Source organism: Lissotriton helveticus, chromosome 5_1 (genome assembly GCF_964261635.1).
Source record: "Lissotriton helveticus chromosome 5_1, aLisHel1.1, whole genome shotgun sequence".
Classification (NCBI taxonomy): Eukaryota; Metazoa; Chordata; class Amphibia; order Caudata; family Salamandridae; genus Lissotriton; species Lissotriton helveticus.
In genome coordinates, this window is record NC_136065.1 from 54,735,300 (window position 1) to 54,755,511 (window position 20,212).

The 20,212-nt window shown below is 48.5% G+C and overlaps 1 protein-coding gene across 1 annotated transcript in view; it reads left to right on the forward strand.

Moving 5' to 3' along the window:
• The window catches only part of LOC144752378 (H-2 class I histocompatibility antigen, Q7 alpha chain), a 106,416-nt gene that overhangs the window by 51,587 nt on the left and 34,617 nt on the right, over window positions 1–20,212 (forward strand). Inside the window, exon 4 of the mRNA XM_078640314.1 lies at window positions 6,114–6,383. Coding sequence (XP_078496440.1) covers window positions 6,114–6,383 — 270 coding nt within the window. The remainder of the gene's footprint in view (window positions 1–6,113; window positions 6,384–20,212) is intronic.

Genomic DNA, 20,212 nt, shown 5'->3' on the forward strand with positions numbered 1-20,212 from the left:
ACAGCGTGTGTCGTGCTGTATAGGGTGAGATCAGATCTGATATAATATGGGGTGCTTGGTGACTTTAAAAAAAAAAAAAAAAAATTTCGTGGGCAATGCATAGGGTCTTTAAATGGATTCTCTTAACCCCAGGCAACCAGTCTAATTTGGGAATGAGTTTTGATACTGAACAAGACTTGGGAAGCGCAAAGAGCACATGCACCAGCATTTTGTACCCTCTGCAAACGCTGAATCCCAGATTCGTTAGCACCTGGATACAAGTAGTTGCAGTAATCTTATCTGGACAGGATGGTGGCTTGCGTTATAATCTGTAGTGTTTGTTTGTAAAAAAAATCTAGCAAAGGCTTAAGTCCGCGTATGAGCCCAAAGCAAGACCCTGCCACCGCTTTAGTTTGGGCTCCAAAGGTCCATGTGTTATCAACCCCTATGCCTAGGTTTCTTAATGCCTCCTTAGGTGGGGGTGTGAACCCCATTGCGTCCAGCCACCACTGGTCTGTCCATAGATGTTGGTCTCCTCTCTACAACAAGATTTTGGTCTTTCTGGCATTGAGCTGTAGACAGTTGGCTGGCATCCATTCCACTACAGCCAACATGTCATCCTGAAATTTAATAAGATTGTGGTTGGATTTTGTTGGACCCGGCCTCGTGGCGTGGTCCTACCCCTCCCGCATGTCGGACCCTGGACGACATCGGCCCCCCATCGACCCGCTGTCGTCCCTCCGGACACCACCCTCAACGAACTCTCGACGAGAGCCGCCCCTGACACACACCGGCCCTCCCCCTCTGGAACCCGGCGAACCCGGTTCGCCCCAACTCTGCAGGTCCGGTCGCCACCCCGGGCCACCCTCTCAGGCCCGACTCCATCTTGGACCTATCACGTCCCGAGCACGTGGCCTCGGCCTGACCCCGGCCGCGGCCCCAGCGAAGCCCCGACATCGTGGCACCAAGATCATCCCAGGTGGTAAAGTGGTCACTTGACGGGTCCCGTAGAAGAGGAGTTTCGATGGGCCTCCAGCCGTCCCCGGACGCTTGGTATTAATCGCCTCCGGCCTCCCTGGGCGCTGGCTCCACCCCCATGCTGGGTGTCTGGACACCTTCATCCCGGCCCCTCCGACCCCCAGGCGCGAGGGTCCGGACATCAAAGGACTCCAGTCCTATATCTGGGCCAGCCCTGGATCAGGAAATCAGTTGTATCTTGGAGTCGAAGCCCTGCTGACCTCGTCGCGGCTGAGCCTGATAAGAACCCGTGAGCCTGGAACCTGGAACCTCTGAGCCCTGCTGACGCTGTCGCGGCTCCACTAAGCTGAACCATCTGCCGAGCCCTACTGACGCTGTCGCGGCTCTACCAAGCTGAACCATCCACCGAGCCCTGCTGACGCTGTTGCGGCTCTACCAAGCTGAACCATCCACCGAGCCCTGCTGACGCTGTCGCGGCTCTACCAAGCTGAACCATCCACCGAGCCCTGCTGACGCGGTCGCGGCTCTACCAAGCTGAACCATCCGCCGAGCCCTGCTGAAGCTGTCGCGGCTCCCGGCACCCCCCAGCTCGAGGATTGAGAGCTGTGCGCAGGGTTTCCTAGTACCCGCTGGTACCAAGACTGTCCCGCTACCCCCTTCCCCGGACATTGAGACTCTGTTGGGATCCCACGATCCCCCTGTACATATCGCTGCGGAACCTTGCCTTTATTCGTTATATAAAGACTCTTAAATCTACTCTTGTGTGGTGTGTCTCTGTAGTGGTGTGATTGCTCGGCTGCTACGATAGTAGGAGAGGAGCCTCGCCAGGAGGCCTCTCGACAGCGCTCGGCCAATTCCATACGGAGAGGTGGGTTTCGGGGCGGCAGTCAGACACCTTCTGTCTCCCCTGGAATCGACTTTCTAACAGATTTATTGGAAAATGAAATAATCAGCCGAGTGTCATCAGCATAAGATACTAATAACAGTCCTCTGCTTTTTGCCACCACCACAAGAGGTTGGATGTAAATATTACTGAGCGTGGGACTCCGTGTCGATCCCTGTGGAACACCATGAAGGACCACGAACTTCCGAGAGCAATGAGAGGGTGCAGTGACCTGAAACTATCTGCCATCCAAAAATGATGCGATCCAGGCAAATACAGCGCCACCAACCCCTAACTCCTGCAAATGTCGTAGCAGGATCTCATGAGATACCGTGTCGAACGCAGCACTTGAAGTGAGAAGAATTAAGGCTGTGGATTTTCCCTCATCTAACGCGTTCCGGAGATGTTCCATAACTGCCAATAAGGCGGATTCGGTGCTATGGAGTGGTCTTAAGGCATTCTGAGAGGAGTCCATATTTCATTAGCCTCTATAGATTTCGTCAGGATGGAATTGACATACAATTCAGTTGCTTTAGCCATAAACGGGAGACGAGAAATGGGGTGGTAGTTTTCTGGGTTGGATGCATTGCATGCGGCCGGTACTTTTGCCTTTGCCAATGATAGGTCAATCAGTTCACCACATGTCGGAAGTAGGTGTTTTAGAAATTTACAAATTTGATCAGTTTTCATAGGGTCCGCTGGAGAACCAGATTTAATTTTATTGCATAAGATCTCAGTCTCTGACTGGGATAGTAAATGGAAAGAGCAATGAGGGAGCCAAGGGGCTAAGCCCTTCCTTACTGTTCGCTGTGTCCTCCGACCTTTCATTCTCCTTTGCTTTACCACTCATCGTTGAAAAGTTCTTGTAAATATTCTCTACCTTGTTAATGAAATAGATCGCCAACTCATCGCACTGGGAGTTTGAAGTGATGGAAGATTTTGATGGGACATTTATTCCCCGAGTTGGGCTTCTTCAAGTCTTTAAGAAGGCAGAAGATTGTCTTTAAGGGAAAATAATCTGCCCTAGACTTCCGTGTTTGCCTGTGATAATATTTAATGGTTGCAGGGTATTGTATTTTTGCTTCTGGATCATAAGAGCATCTCCAAGTGCATTCTAATTGGATGGGGGTGAGACTGATGGGGCTTGCCTTGCCAGCGTAATGACAGAGTGATGAAGAAGATGTCCGTCCAGGCCATGGGGGAGGGGGTGGGGGGAGGAAACCTTCAATGAAGGTAAGTTGTAAAACACTGAATCTAACAGATGCCCTGCCAGATGCGTAAAACCAAAGATGCATTGTGGCAGCTGGCATGCTGCCAGGTCTGCTAAAAAGTTGGTACTTGGTAATGAAAACAAATCCATTGTCCTTGCATAGAATGATGGCAAAACCTTCAGACACAGATCGCTTTAGGAAGAGATATCTAGGAGCATTGATTGTTTAAATGTTAGTACGTGAGACATGGAGTTGTGATGAAGCAGCATTCAAGAGCATGTTTTTACGTCTCGCCTGACCGCGCATACGCGGTCTCTTCGAGACATTTCATCTTCTAGCAGTCGGCTTAGACCCCACCCATCACTTACCATTGGTCAGCTTCACTGTCACTCATTTGCTTGCTTTTTATTAGTCTGCTGCACAGGCGTCTCTTTGTGTTAGTCCCTCGCCTGGAGCATACGCACATTTCTTGTTCCCTTTCACTGCTTATTTATTTCCAAAGCTGCTTTTTCTTTCAGTTTACAAACTCTACCAGAGTGCTTCTTTCAGCTTGCTTGCTCCCAAATACCCTTCCCTGACTTGTGTTCCTTGCCCACTCCCTCCCTCCCCTGGTCCATGTTGCTCCTTCCATTGTTGTGTTGCTCCCCCCATCCCACACACATTTGGCCTAAAATAGCGCTATGACGCGGACACTGCTGGCTACTTTGTTAAACTTGTCATCCTTAAAGTGTTCTCCCACCCCCCATCCACAAACATTTTGCCTGCTTACCTCCTGTTTGTCTGATTCTTTCTCTTGGCCGTGGGACTCTAGCACTGGTAAACAGTGGCAAAGTGCGTAAAGTGCTTGTGCTTCTCCTCTAAACCTGGTATAATCCTTCTATACACACTTGCGTATTTATTTATTTGCAAGCCCCTTGTAAGTGGTTTACCATATACTCCCTGCCTGAAAGTTAAATGCTACTAGTGGGCCTGCAGCACTGCTTGTGCCTCCCACACAAGTAGCCTTTCAAACGTGTCTCAGGCCAGCCACTTCAGAACCTTCTATTGCCATTTCAACTTGGCATTTGAAACTACTTGACACGTCTTGCACTCCCCTTTTATTACACTTGAGTGACCCATAAGGTAGGTGTAGCCCTAAGGGCAAGGTGCTGTGAGGGTAAACGTTAGGACATGTGCTTTTATGTTTTACATGTCCTGGTAGTGTCAAACCGCTAAATTCATTTCTCACTACTGCGAGGCATACTCCTCTTATAGGTTAGCATTGGGAATTCCTTAATATACGTTTAAGCTGTTAGAAGGGAGTAGCTGAATGATGTTTCATGTCTTTGGAATGGTGGTGATAAATCCTCCTTACTAGTGAAGTTGAATTTAACACTACTATTTTAGAAATGGCACTTTTAGAAAGTGGAGATTTCTCTGCTTTTAACTCAGGTTTGTGTGCCTGCAGCCTGTCTCCGACACAAGTCTGGGAGGGCTGACAGCTTCACTTTGTGCATACCCTCCAGACCGCCACAAACACTGGAAGGTTAGGTGTGTCTGAGTACTCATCTGCATTCTGATGGCCCTGGGATGGGGAGAGTTGACACTTAATTTGAGTAGGTAGTGTCCTGTCACCACACAAAGGGGTGCTTCACCTCCCCCCCCATAGCTGGTCTGGAGCCAGGGCTGGGAAGAAAGGATATGTGTGCGCTTCAAAGACCCTTCTTTGAAGTCACCACCACTTCAAAGGCTCTTTTAGGTATAAGTACTGGGCCTCAGACCCACTAAATCAGACACTTCTGGATCTACAACTGTAACTATGTCAGAGGAACGGCTGTGCTGCTTAAAGGACTCCTTGCTGGCCTGCTGACCTGGAAGGCCTGCTTTTCTTTTGTGCTGCCTGCTGCTCTACGACTCTGCTGAAGGAGAGCTGGCCTCCACATTCTTATACAAGTGTGCTCCAAGAGCTTGTTGGCTTGCCTCCTATTGGTTGCGACTCGGAGTCATCAAAGTCTCTACCCCTGCCCCTGTGCCTGGTTCACTGAAAGTGGACCCAGATACTTGCTTCAGCTGCACGATGCATCTCCAGTCTATGTGTAGCAGAACCAACGCATTGACCTAGTTGAAGGGCAAGAATTGGAGTATCACTCTCAGAACCAACTCATCCTCTTGAGACTCCGATGCACGGAGCCGTGCATGGCCGCTGCGTTAGCTTGGTGAAATCAATGCATCCCCTTGACTGCACATCTCACTTCACAAGCGACGCGTCAAGGTCTGGTGTTTCATCCATGGAGTAGACCCATCCCCACCGGTGCATGGAGAAAATTGATGCACCTTTGCCTGGGGGATCGACATATCGCGTGACGGCACCCCACATCGCATTGTTGTGACCAGGAGAGGTATTATGTTCACCAGGGCCTGCGTGGTTCCTGAAGCCAACCTACGCTCCATCGGTTGGCCCGAACTTTGACTTTATCCGGGTTCAGCGCGACCAGATAACTTAATTGGCTCTTAGTGCTTCATAGCACTAGAACATTTTAAACTTCCAGGATTCATATCTCGACTTCTGATGATTAGATTTTTGTGATTTTGGTCTTGATTTATTTATAAAATATCTACTTTTCTAAACCTCTGTGGAGTCTTTGTGGTGTTTTCATTGTGTTGCAGTGTGTGTTGCACAAATACTTTACACATTGCCTGTTTAGATCATCATGGCTGCTCTGTGCCAAGCTACCTAAGGGTGAGCACTGGTTATTATTTAGTGTGCACTTAGCTTACCCTGACTAGGAAGTGGGTCCTGCTTGTACAGAGTGCATACTCTGACAACTGGAAACCCCAGTTTCTAACCTACCTCATAGCTCTTTGTTTTTTTTATTTTTAAGTTTGAGGCATGCTACACTACAGCCACGCTGCTGTACAACAAGGCTGAAAACATTGAGAAAAGTCAATACCTTATATAGGCAAGATCTATTGGCTGTGCCTATGCTTGTTTAGTGTTGGTCAAAAACATGGCAGCACAAAGAATCGTGCTTAGTTGAGTAAGGTTTTGTGTTACTGTAACCCACTCTCTTTCCTCCCCCTAGGCTCGCACTCTCTGCGCTATTCTTTCTCCTTCCTGTCGGAGCCCCTCACCGGGGTCCCCCAGTATTCCATGGTCGGGTACGTGGATGAGGTCCCCATCATCGGTTTCACCAGCGAGAGCCGCAGGGCGGAATCCCGGGCCCTCTGGATGGAGAACGTCACAGATGAGCAGCCAAAATACTGGGAAGAGAGGACGGTGACCTTTCAAGAAGTGGAGCTGAAGCTGAGCAACAGCCTGAGGGACTTGATGGAGCAAAAGAACCAGGTCCAGGGTGAGTCACGGGGGAGGGAGGCTGAGATGGAAGGGAGGATGGAGGGTCAGAAGGCTCCTAGGCAGTGAGTGCTGATGAAGGAGGCAGAAGCAGCTGAAGATAAATGGTGCATTTATTGTTAAACATTCTCTTCACATTTTATTCCACTTCAAATACATATACACACACACACACACACTTACTCATGGTCTGTTTATCAATGAATCAATATGCAAAGCTTGCAACAGCATGCCGTTCAAGCTGTGTGATCCTCGGCAGCTGGCTGGTCCATAGCAGCTATCTCCTTAAATGAGACTCTCTTCTGCAGGACACATACTCTTGTAGGACATTTACAACTCAAAGGGAGAAAGCAAGAGGTCCAAAGGGTGCCAATTCACCGTCCTCCAAATATATGCATTACAAGAATAAGGTGTGCCGGCTGGGTCTAAGAGACCTCGGCTCTTTAGGGTTTCCGTGGCTGCCCCTATCAGGCCACATAGAAGCTTCCATAGTCCTGCATCGGTCTACGTCCCGCATCCAACCACAGTCCCATCATGCCTGGCGACAGGGCTTTAAGTGGGTGGGTCTGTGGGGGTCTGACCACCCCCAGTTTTTCCGGGGGGGCCTCGAAAAGAGTCTCTAGGGGGCTCTATTTTCGGGCCTCAAGAAATCCTTTGAAGAGAGACACTTTCTCTCGGGATTTCCCTTCTCTTCTCCAAATCTCGTACTGACATGGCACTGTTTGGCTCCCAGACTAGAACTTGCTGTGGTAGATACAGTTGATGAGGTTGCCGGGGTCAATCACTTCAAGATTTTCATGGACTCATTGTATGCCACATACAGCGTGTCACCAAAAAACCAGAGAGAGCTAAATCTGTCCGCCAGCGAGCCATGTGTACAGCTTCAGAAGATAGGGAAAATGCTTGATACTAGATGGGCAGCATCCAGTTACAGATCTGTGAAAGCTGTTTGGAACTGACTTCCTGCTTTGTGCAAACATTTTGAGAATTCTTCTAAAGACCCATCCAGGCCCATGAGAGACCAGAGTAAGAATGAAGGTCTCTTGTAGAAGCTTGCATCCGATTCTTTTATCAGAGATTTGGGGGTAATGTGTGATGCACTTCAAGAGCTCCACGACTCATCACTCTCCTTACAGAGGAGGGACATTACAATTGTTAATGCTCACAGACCTTTGGTCAGTCAAGTACGTATCTCTAGAGCAATGAAGGACTCACCAGGGGAGTTTGCTTCTGCTGCTCAGAGAACTGTTGACAAGGGCAAATTCAAGAATGTTCCTCTTTTCCAGGGTAGAAGTAACTGTGTTGCCCTTAATCCAAATCAGTTTTACCAAAGTCTGTCTGTAAATATCAATAAACTATGTGCCCCAGATTCTGAGAAAGAACTTATAGCCAGCTTCAGTGTGCTAGATGCAGGCATCTTGCCTTTATTATTATTTATTGCATTTATTACGCGCAACAGCTACCCACAAAGGGTTTCCCGGCCTTCTGGTGATGAATGCATTCTTTATGGTGAGACAGATATCCAGAAACTGTGTTCAGAGTTTCAGCTGCCAGCAAGAGGTACTGTCCAAGCTTTTAGACTTTTCAAATATTTTGGTGGAAAGAAAACCCCTGAAGCATTAAAAAAGTTAGTAGTTTGATTGGAAACCCTGCCAGCAAGTAATGCGGATTGCGGGAGAGGTTTCAGCGCAATGCACTTAATTGCTTGTCCAACAAGGGCCTCTCTTCTTGTAGAGACCATTTCTTCATGCTTATGGTTAAACTCAATGGTCCTCCATTTGAAACATTTGACGCAAAGCTGTACGTAAAGAGTTGGCTGCCAAAAGGTAGAAGGTCTGCTGAAGAAAATCGTTGTGAGAAACCCCAGCAAAATAGACACAGTGAATAACTTAAAGGGTTTGGGGAAATCCTGCAATAGATTTCTAAGTAATGTAAATAATTTTTACATGTTTTTTAAAGTGTTTGGTATTTTATGGCTTATAAATAATAAATATACCTTTTTGCCTATTTTATTATCCTTTGCTGGATGCGACTTGATTTTCTTAAGCACAGAATGCTAGGTATCTTGATTTAGACCATGCCCCTTTAAGAAATTTGCCACGCCTCTTTTAGAGCACCCACATTTTTTCCCCCTACTTAAGCCCTGCCTGGCGAGGCCTTACACTAAGTGGCCTATTTCAAAGTGATACATTCCTTATCTACCTATTCTTCATAATTTCTCTGTTGCAATAGTCATGCCAAGATTAACAAAGCTCTTAGGGTTATGTTATGTTATGTTATGTTATATATTGACTTTTATAGCGCACGGCTACTCAAAAAGAGTGTCCCGGCGCTTTATTGAAAACCTGTATCAAGGTAACACAACACAGCCATAAAAGAAACACAGATCACAGAATAATAAAACTAATTAAAATACCCTAAAGGGCAAAAAGCCAAGTTTCGAGGCCCTTCCTAAAGGTAAACAGATTAGTAACACCACGAAGAGCGAGAGGCAGAGTGTTCCAAAGCTGTGGTGCTAGCAACCCAAAGGAGCGGCCTCCAATGCGAGCCCTTTTTACTCGCGGGACCACCGCAAGAAGTAGAGATTCAGATCTTAGAGATCGGGCCGGGTGGTAAAAGGCAAGTCTCCTTTGGAGATACTGTGCTCCCACAGCATGAAGAGCCTTATGGGCCAAGGTCAAGGCCTTGAAAACTATCCGCTCCCGGATAGGCAGCCAATGAAGCGACTGCAAAAGGCTAGCAGCACTGACTCGCCTGTTTAGGCCATAGATCGCCCTCGCAGCCCAGTTCTGGACGACTTGCAGCCGCTGCAAAAGATATTCCGGCAGGCCCAAATAGAGGACATTGGAATAGTCCAGTCTTGAACCGATCAGGGCCTGCACTGTCGTCTTCCTGTGCTCCTCTGAAAGTAGAGGCAGAAACTTCCGGAGCATCTTGAGGAGACCGAAGCATGTTCCCGTCAGACCAAGGATCTGAGATCTTAGCGTCAGACCCTTATCTATCTTGACCCCCAAGTTCTTAACCAGCTGGGAAGAACAAGACGGAGGGAACATGTTTTCAGGCCACCATGCCTGCCAATCCGGATCAGAAGGACAGCCGAAGAAGAGTACCTCAGATTTATCTGAGTTGCACTTGAGGCTGTTCAGCTGGAACCATTTAAAAACAGCCCCAAGGCACTCGCGGATACTCTCTCCATCAAAATCTTCTCCTTTCCTACACGAAAAGAGAAGCTGGGTGTCATCGGCATAGGATACGATCTGGGCCCCAAAAGACTCAGCCAATGCCGCCAAAGGGGTCATAAAGATGTTAAAAAGAGTCGGGCTCAACACAGAACCCTGCGGAACTCCGACTCCCAATGGCGGCATCACGGCCGAGCTGGGTGAGGCCCAGACCGTTTGCCGGCGGCCAGCCAGAAATGACCCAAACCAGTTGTACACCGTCCCCCTCAGACCGATGTCATAGAGTCTGGCGAGGAGACCCTCATGGAGGACGGTGTCAAAGGCCGCGGACAAATCCAGCATGACAAGCATGGCTTTACCTCCAGAGTCCAGCGCCTCTTTAATGGCTTCAGACACCTCCAACAGCGCCGTCTCGGTGCTTAAATTGGGGCGGAAGCCAGATTGAGTAGAGTGCAGTACATTATGAGACTCAAAAAATTGGAAAGCACAGTATGCACGTGCTTCTCCAGAATCTTCGTGAGCTCAGGGAGGAGAGAGATAGGCCTATAATTGGCCAAGACTTCCGAATCAAGGCCAGGCTTCTTAAGCAAAGGGATGACCATTGCCTGCTTCCAAGCCTGCGGAACCACACCCTGACTCAAAGAGAGGTTCAGGAGCGGGTTTGCCAGCGGATTTATGACGTCCGCCATTTTTGCCAAAAATTTGGCAGGGCATGGGTCAAGAGGTGACCCAGATTTAAGGTTGCCCATAAATGCCAATGAAGCAGGAACTGAAATTGGTGGAAAGGCTACCAAGACTGGACCCGTAGGGGCCTGTAAAACTGACCCATCTTCGGGGCTGGCTGAAACAACCGCCGCCGACTGAGGAAAGGAATCTTGGATCAGCTTTATCTTGTTGGTAAAGAAATTTGCAAGATCAGAAGCCCAGGACTCAGGAGGAGCAACCTGAGTGGCGTTAGACCGAGGGACCATAAATTCCCTGACGATTGTAAAGATCTCTTTACAGGAATTAGAAGCGGCCTCAATCCTCCTTGAAAAATAGCCTTTTTTCTCCCGGAGGATATCGCGATGATAGGTTTTGACCGCAGTCCTATAGGCAAGCCTTGCCTCCGGGTCGTACTGTGCGCGCCAGGCTCTTTCCGCTACCTTGCACTGCAGTCGAGAAACCGACAGCGCAGCAGTAAACCAAGGAGCCGAGACCCGCTTAGGTGTTAATCGGGTACCTTGTGGTTTCCAGGTTCCCTGTAACACTGAACTCAGTTTTTTATTGGAGATCAATTCTGCATCCAGTGGACTTAAGACCATCCATGCCCTCCAAGTACTGCCTAGACAGACAGTTTGCATGCCACTCATTGCAGCACAAATGCCGTGTTAATGTTAATACTTTTCATAATAAGTAGGCCAGGCCTCTGGCCTCGGACATAAGGTTTCCCAGTGCTCCAATGAGACCTATTGCTTGTCACTATATAACAGCTTAGGACTACAGTTTTGAGCTTTTCCACAAGACAATCATCAGACACACAGTAATACAATTATAATAGTATAGTAAATGGAGAGGCGCCTTTCTGTTGAAGCACACAACTTCACCCAATCAAAAGATGTGCTCCTGACTTCTAACATGGTCAGCGCCACGGCCCCTCTTTGTCGTACTCAGGAAAGCTTCTGTTTTTCGGTTCACATTACGCTGTTTAGCCAGACGTAAAAAAAGACAGTCCACTCCTCTCTGCTTTATGCAGGACACTCTCTGGGTGACATAGTCGGGGCAGGCCTTGGCCTCTGCTCACACACTACGTTAGTATGATGCAGGGCCACATTAAACATTAGGATTGCAGGTATGCATGCAGTCGGGCACACGGGGCAGAGCAACATACATGCAGAGGACATTCCCTTCCCAACACCCCTAGACTCCGCGTAACCAGCTCCCCAGGACTTCTACAAACTGACTGCCCCTCCCCATTCTTGTATTTGCATTCATAAATACACATCTCAATATCATCTGTGCGGCAGCTTCAGACAATCCAGGGGAAAGGTTGATCTGTCGATCCACCCAGACATTGAAGAAACAAAGTAACAAATATTGCCTCCTTATAACCTGTCCCGCTCCCCCTCGCCTCACTGAGTGCAAACGCACAAGGTTCTGACTTTCTTTCTTGTATGTAGTTGGAGAACCTGCAGAGTGGCTGCTATTGTGTGAGTAGTTTGGGAATCTTTGGCCTCTGAAGGACCCGGTGGTATGGTGGTACCAGTGCTCTGTGTGCCCACCCACCTCAAAGCAAAGTCTTTGCTGCACTCCTCGCCAGTGAACCCCCGGGCCCAGGCCACCACAGACCCCACACTCTGCTCTGTAGCTCCACCAGTTGTGAGCACACCCTGGAGTCCTCGTGGGAGGAGTCCTGCTCTCACATGCATACCACACCCCTGCAGCCGTGCTCCGCAGCTCCACCAGTTTTTAGGTTGTGAGCAGGGCCGGACTGGCCATAGTGGGCACCAAGCAATCTCCCGGTGGGCCGCACGGGTGGGGGGCCGTTTTGGGCCCTTGGGGCTGTTTTTTTACAGGGCCCTTTTTGCAGCATAGCTGAAAAACCGGCCCTGTAACAAAACCGGCCCCGGCAAAGAGCTTGGCGGCACCCACACTTTGTCAGGGCCGGTTTTGGTTCCCTGTCCGGCCCTGGTCGTGAGCACTCCCTTGAGCCTTGGCAGGAGGAGTCCTGCTCTCGGTAAGGAGAATGGTGGCAGTGTCTTTCCCAACCCGCTTATAGCGATTGACTAAGTACCTGACTCGATGGTGCTTATTTTTTTAACATTTTACCCACGGAATGCCAAGGTAATAATCTGTGTGCCTACACATTGTTTTAAAGTGGAAAAGTGACCTCTGTGCCATACGGGGAATTTAAGGGGGTCTGGCACTTACTTACTTTAACTTTGGGAAGCCTGTGCTCAGTGTTGCTCCTGCCCGCCCCGGTCCGACTCGGTAGCCAGTTACCTTGAGCAGAGGGCGGGACAGGGAGAGCCAGGAACTTCCACCCTACCACTGGAGGGGTTAGTGCTCTAGTTGCTGCAAGGAAAGGGCTATTTAGCCTCACATTGTTACGAGCACGCAGCGTTCGCGCGCAGGGGATTAGCCTAAGACTCACCGAAGACAAGCCAAAGAGAAGCCCATCTGCGCCCGTCCGCGACTGGACAGGGCTAGGGGCCATGAACCTAGATTCTGCAAGCCGGGATTTTAAGGTTGCCAGGCTTACTCAATACTCGGCCCAGTCGTTGTTAGATCTACGGGCCACCCCACTGCAGGGCTCTGCAAGGGGGACCTGGCCATGTCCTGAAGGCCCGTTCTAATGCCGGTTTTGCAAGTTTCAGGCATTGTATGTTAGTAATCATTTAACTCCCCTCCCCAAGCAGCTAAACACTCTCCAAAGGGGTGGAAGAACCTGCTGTGCAATGTCAGATCCCTGCCAAAACATCACATGGAGGTTTGGGACCTGATCTCCTCTACACAGCCGGAGCTGTGATTTTTGACGGAGACCTGGCTCAAGCCCCACTCTGTCCCTGCAAATGCCTTGGACATTCCTGAGGGATACAAAATGGCAAGGCTGGATAGACCTATAAAAACTGGTGGTGGCATTGCTATAGTCCATAAAAGTGGGATAACTATTTCCATACTGGATCACAGGTGCACTGTCAATATGGAATTGATGATTTTTAGGGTTAATACCCCATTAATGGCTACCTGGAAAGGGGCCTTGGTTTACCGCCCTCCAGGCCCTTGTACGACGTTTGTTATGTCTTTAGTAGAAGCACTGGCCCGCATATTAAATCCGGAAGTGATTTTCTATTGTTGGGGGACTTCAATGTACACAGTGACTTAGCGGACAGTTCTGAGGCCCAGTCTCTCCTAGCTGATCTAGCCTCGCTAGGATTGACACAGCGTAATAAGGGCCCTACCCATCGAGCAGGCTATACTTTAGACATGGTTCTGTCTAACTCCTCTATGATTGCGTGCAACCCCCCCATGCAGGTTAATTGGACCGACCATTTTGTTCTCGAATTTGCCATGACCAATGCAGTTAAACCCAGAAATCGTCCTGTCCCTCCACCTCCGCTACGTAGGCAGTGGCATAAAATATCTTATGAAGCTCTTCAAGAGTCCCTGATTGACCCCCAAATTACAGCTTCGGACAACATAGAGGCAGCATTGTTTAAATATAACCATGCCATTCTCATCGCGGTGGATGCTATAGCCCCAATTAAACCTTGCAAGCTACGCCCTACCCAACGGCAGGAAGTCTGGTATTCTGACCAGTTGCGTTCACAAAAAAAGGCTTGCAGGAAGCTCGAAAAGGCCTGGAGATCATCCCGCTCTGAGGCAGATAAAACTCACTATTACACCACCCTGGCCCTATACCACAAGAATATCAGATTGGCCAGAAAGACCCATATTGCCTCACTTCTTATTGAGGCGGGCAACGCTCCCAAGGTTTTGTATCGGATTCTTCAATCCTTTACTAAACCCATTGCTTGTGAAAGTCTAGATTTTTCATCTCAACAACTATGTGATGATATCTCTCAATATTTCACCAACAAAATAGAGATGATTTATGATAAAATCATTAGTACTAGCCTCCCTCTGAGTTGCCCTCTGTCCTCCTCTCAGAAGAGTGGGTCTACTAACTCTTTTCTGCTTTCCGAGTTTCCAGCGGTCTCCCAGAGCGAGGTAGAAGTTCTAATGGTCCATATTAAAAGTGGATCCCTCTCAGACCTTATTCCAGCTAGAATAATGCCATCATTAGGCAAGTTGCTTGGCCCGATGATTCAAGCCTTGGTCAACCTCTCTCTCTCTGAGGGTAGAGTACCTCAAGAGTGGAAGACGGCCCAGGTTAGACCCATTCGTAAAAATGCGGCTATTCCCTGGACAGAATTATCCAACCTCCGGCCCATTTCTCTCCTCACCTTTCTGAGCAAATTAACAGAAACTTCCATCTGTCAAGCTTTATCGAACGCACTGGAGGCCTGGACTTTTCCCAGTCCGGCTTCAGGCCCAATCATAGCACTGAATCAGCTCTCCTTTCAGTGACAGATGACATCCGAATGTCCTTGGATAAGGGGAACTCGATGATTCTGGTGCTATTGGATCTATCGGCAGCGTTCGATACGATATCCCATGACACACTGCTCAGACGTCTGGAGGAGGTGGGGCTTGAGGGTCAGGCTCTGTCCTGGGCGCGGAGCTTTCTATCAGACCGTACACAGTCTGTTAGTATGGGCACATTTCAATCTGCATCCGTTGAGCTCACCAAGGGGGTGCCACAGGGCTCGTGTCTGAGCCCAACACTTTTTAACATCTACGTGGCCCCCCTAGTAGGTCTTATGCGAACACACGGCTTCATCCCGGTGTCTTACGCTGTTGATACTCAGCTGCTTTTTCCCTTTAAGACACTCAACGCCACGGTCAAATAGTCCATCGCTGAAGGTATGAAGACTGTGGCGAGATGGATGGCCTCTAATTTCCTACAGTGTAATGTAGGGAAGACTGAGGTGATGCTCTTCGGGGAAGCCACATTATTGTGGACCCCGGACTGGTGGCCAGCAGACCTTGGCCCTGTCCCTAGCCCTAAGCAGGTTGTAAAGAACTTGGGTGTACGCATAGACCAGGGTCTCTCCTTAAAGGAACATGTAAATCAAACAGTAGGAGGCTGTTTCCATGTAATGGGACTTCTCCGTAGAGTGTTTCCTTTTCTAGCCGACTCCGTTAGGAAGACTCTTGTTCAGGCTTTGGTACTTACCCCCCTGGATTATTGCAATGGACTGTTGATTTCAGCAAATGACAGCCTTCTTTGTAAGCTTCAGGTGGTTCAAAACTCGGCTGCCAGGCTGGTCCTAAATGCACCTCCCAGAACCCCCTCACGTCCATTGTTGGAAAAACTACATTGGCTGCCTTTCGGCCAACGGATTAAGTTCAAGATCTGTTGTACTGCCCATAAGGGCCTATATGGTCCAGGCCCGGCATATCTGGCAGATAAGTTTATTCCCTACAACCCAGCACGCAAACTCCGTTCCAGCAACCAGTCCCTTCTTCAAATTCCAAACATTAGAAGGGCTGGACAGGGTGGGAAAGCACTTTCCTATCTGGGTCCTGGCCTTTGGAACAAACTCCCCGACCCTCTTAGACAGTGTACCAATTATCTGTCGTTTAGGAAACAGTTGAAAACATTTTTATTTCCATCTTAGCACCTTCGCTAGCTTGCCTGGTTTTTCCATCCTATCAGCTGTCCATCTGTTTTTGGCGCGGAGATACTCCTTCGAGAGTCGATTCCAGCGCGGTACAAACCCATATATAAATAAATACATAAATTCATACCACTCCCCCACAGCCGTGCTCCACAGCTCCACCAGTTGTAAGGTTGTGAGCACACCCTGGAGCCCTGGCAGGAGGAGTCCTGCTCTGTCACCCCTCCGCAGTGGTACTCCAGCACCAGTGTGTTGTGCGCCTGTGTGTACTACACTCAGTTGTCTGCATGCAGTGGCCAAGGCAGTCTATGATCCTGGTACCTCAGTGGACAGAACACCAGGTCACGGGTGTGGGGGGCATTGAAGACCCCACCATTAGCAGCCTCTGAGCCTCCACAAATGTGGCTGCGGGACCAGGACCCATCCAGGTAGGTAATTTCATTTCTCCAGAACTTGTGCTAACAACGATGATTCAGGATTATATTTAGGATTACATAGGGGGTTATTCAAGAACGTCTCAGTAGGAAACAGTTCCCATCACGCCTGGTGACGCCTTACCCTAAGTGGCCTATTTTATAATTGATGCATACCCCACCCCTGCTTATACCTAGGACCACCTGGTGGGGTGCATTTACGAACTGCATATTATGACAAAACATGAAAACAGATTTAGATAAAATACATGCTTAACCCTGGCTTCTAAGCAGTGTGTCCCTTTCAGTTCAAAGAGAAATAAAAACCCTTGATGGCCAGGCAGGGCTCTTATCAGTTCCCGTCGCTGAATTACTGTGTTTGTTTGCTTTTGTGTGGAACTCTTTTTCTGTTGCTTTTTTAGGGCTCGGGCCTACGTCTCACGAAGTGGGGCGGGGCTTCCGAGCTCTAATGTTATAAAAAAAAAAGTTCAGAAAGGGCTGTGGGCTGCCGCATTCCAGAAAGCGCGCGGTTTTTGCGTGTGGTATTCTGCCATGTGAATGGTAATTGGTCCAGGCAAGGCTGTGTTTAAGTAAGGCAGCACGCCATAGGGCTTTGGAATTTTTTCAATGTCCACTTCCTGCATAAAGTGTTCGGACACGCGCAGAAGAATACATAAATCCTCAATTACCAGCTGTCCGAGGTGCCGGTAATTGAAGGCAGATGGTGCTGGGAGCGTGTGCACTGCTGTGTTTTTTTTCCCTTGAGCTCTGTGTGCGCGCCGGCAAACCCGCGCCTGCTCTTTGACCGAGGTAGGCTAAACAAGCATTGGCAAAGCAAATAGGACTCTCCTATACAAAATCTGTTGGTTTTGTCAGGGATATGTTTAGCCATGTTGTACAGCAGCCTGGCTGCTATGCAGCACAGCTGAAAGTAAAAAAAACAAAGTGCTTTGATAAGCACTCGTGCCCACTCACCCGAACTCAAACTTTTAATGTCAAAATAGAAGATCACTTTAATTTACTGCCCTCATAACAGACCCCTTGCAGTAGCTTTCGTTGTCCTCTTACCAGATCCCTTGCATCTTCCCATCTATTGCCAGATTCCTCACTCGCTCCCTGTCTCGTCACCATGACTCACTCTCTCCACCCTTTCATAAAAAAAACACTCCACCTCGCTTTCCTCTCACTGGGAGCCTCACATTTACTCTCACAGTCCGGTTACCAGATTCCTACTGCCGTTGTACTAGATCACTCATTGTACTATCATTCAGTGTCCTATCATTAGAGACTTGCTTCAGGCAGAGTAGGGAGGGCAGAGTAGGGAGGGCAGAGTAGGGAGGGCAGAGTAGGGAGGGCAGAGTAGGGGGTGCAGAGTAGGGAGGGCAGAGTAGGGGGTGCAGAGTAGGGAGAGGAGAAGTGAGTAGTGAGTAGTGAGTAGAGTAGTGAGTAGAGTAGTGAGTAGAGTAGTGAGTAGTGAGTAGAGTAGTGAGTAGTGAGTAGAGTAGTGAGTAGAGTAGTGAGTAGAGTAGTGAGTAGAGTAGTGAGTAGTGAGTGCAGAGTAGTGAGTAGTGAGTAGTGAGTAGAGTAGTGAGTAGAGTGCAGAGTAGTGAGTAGTGAGTGCAGAGTAGTGAGTAGTGAGTGCAGAGTAGTGAGTAGTGAGTGCAGTAGTGAGTAGAGTAGTGAGTGCAGTAGTGAGTAGAGTAGTGAGTAGAGTAGTGAGTAGAGTAGTGAGTAGAGTAGTGAGTAGAGTAGTGAGTAGAGTAGTAGTAGAGTAGTGAGTAGAGTAGTGAGTGCAGAGTAGTGAGTAGAGTAGTGAGTAGAGTAGTGAGTAGAGTAGTGAGTAGAGTAGTGAGTAGAGTAGTGAGTAGAGTAGTGAGTAGAGTAGTGAGTAGAGTAGTGAGTAGAGTAGTGAGTAGAGTAGTGAGTAGAGTAGTGAGTAGTGAGTGCAGAGTAGTGAGTGCAGTAGTGAGTAGAGTAGTGAGTAGAGTAGAGTAGTGAGTAGTGAGTAGAGTAGTGAGTAGAGTAGTGAGTAGAGTAGTGAGTAGTGAGTGCAGAGTAGTGAGTGCAGTAGTGAGTAGAGTAGTGAGTAGAGTAGAGTAGTGAGTAGAGTAGAGTAGTGAGTAGTGAGTGCAGAGTAGTGAGCAGTGAGTGCAGAGTAGTGAGCAGTGAGTGCAGAGTAGTGAGCAGTGAGTGCAGAGTAGTGAGTAGTGAGTAGAGTAGTGAGTAGTGAGTGCAGAGTAGTGAGTGCAGAGTAGTGAATAGTGAGTGCAGAGTAGTGAGTAGTGAGTGCAGAGTAGTGAGTAGAGTAGTGAGTAGTGAGTAGAGTAGTGAGTAGAGTAGTGAGTAGTGAGTATAGTAGTGAGTAGAGTAGTGAGTAGTGAGTAGAGTAGTGAGTAGTGAGTGCAGAGTAGTGAGTAGAGTAGTGAGTAGTGAGTGCAGAGTAGTGAGTAGAGAGTAGAGTAGTGAGTAGAGTAGTGAGTGCAGAGTAGTGAGTAGAGTAGTGAGTAGAGTAGTGAGTAGAAAGTAGTGAGTGGAGTGTAGTGAGCAGAGTAGTGAGTAGTGAGCAGAGAAGTGAGTAGTGAGTGCAGAGTAGTGAGTAGTGAGTAGAGTAGTGAGTAGTGAGTGCAGAGTAGTGAGTGCAGAGTAGTGAATAGTGAGTGCAGAGTAGTGAGTAGTGAGTGCAGAGTAGTGAGTAGAGTAGTGAGTAGTGAGTAGAGTAGTGAGTAGAGTAGTGAGTAGTGAGTAGTGAGTAGAGTAGTGAGTAGTGAGTAGAGTAGTGAGTAGTGAGTAGAGTAGTGAGTAGTGAGTGCAGAGTAGTGAGTAGAGTAGTGAGTGCAGAGTAGTGAGTAGAGAGTAGAGTAGTGAGTAGAGTAGTGAGTGCAGAGTAGTGAGTGCAGAGTAGTGAGTAGAGTAGTGAGTAGAGTAGTGAGTGCAGAGTAGTGAGTAGTGAGTAGAGTAGTGAGTAGAAAGTAGTGAGTGGAGTGTAGTGAGCAGAGTAGTGAGTAGTGAGCAGAGTAGTGAGTGCAGAGTAGTGAGTAGTGAGTAGAGTAGTGAGTAGTGAGTAGAGTAGTGAGTAGTGAGTGCAGAGTAGTGTGTAGAGTAGTGAGTAGTGTGTAGAGTAGTGAGTAGTGAGTAGAGTAGTGAGTAGAGTAGTGAGTAGAGTAGTGAGTAGAGTAGTGAGTAGTGAGCAGAGTAGTGAGCAGAGTAGTGAGAGTAGTGAGTAGTGAGTGCAGAGTAGTGAGTAGTGAGCAGAGTAGTGAGTAGTGAGTAGAGTAGTGAGTAGTGAGTAGAGAGTAAAGTAGTAAGTGCACAGTAGTGATTAGAGTAGTGAGTAGTGAGTGCAGAGTAGTGAGTAGAGTAGTGAGTAGAGTAGTGAGTAGAGTAGTGAGTAGAGTAGTGAGTAGAGTAGTGAGTAGTGAGTAGTGAGTAGTGAGTAGTGAGTGCAGAGTAGTGAGTAGTGAGTAGAGTAGAGTAGTGAGTAGGACATCACAGGCAGCAGCTGTGCAAGCTTTTTACACTCACAAGGAGACCACAGGCAGCTGAGTTGCAAGCTTCTCCCACTCACAAGAAGGACATCACAAACAGCAGCGGTGCAAGCTTCTCACACTCGCAAGAAGGACATCACAAACAGCAGCGGTGCAAGCTTCTCACACTCACAAGGAGACCACAGGCAGCTGAGGTGCAAGCTTCTCCCACTCACAAGAAGGACATCACAAGCAGCAGCGGTGCAAGCTTCTCACACTCACAAGAACGACATCACAGGCAGCAGCAGTGCAAGCTACTTACACTCACAAGGAGACGACAGGCAGCAGAGGTGCAAGCTTCTCACACTCGCAAGAACGACATCACAAGCAGCAGTGGTGCAAGCTTCCCTTACACACTCACAGCAGGTACTGTGCCAAGGCAGCAGCAGCAACAGAGCAAGAGTCCCTTACAAAGAACAGGCACAGCACAGAGATGCACAATGCAATCTTCTCATACTCACAGGCAGCAGCGGTGCAAGCTTCTCACACT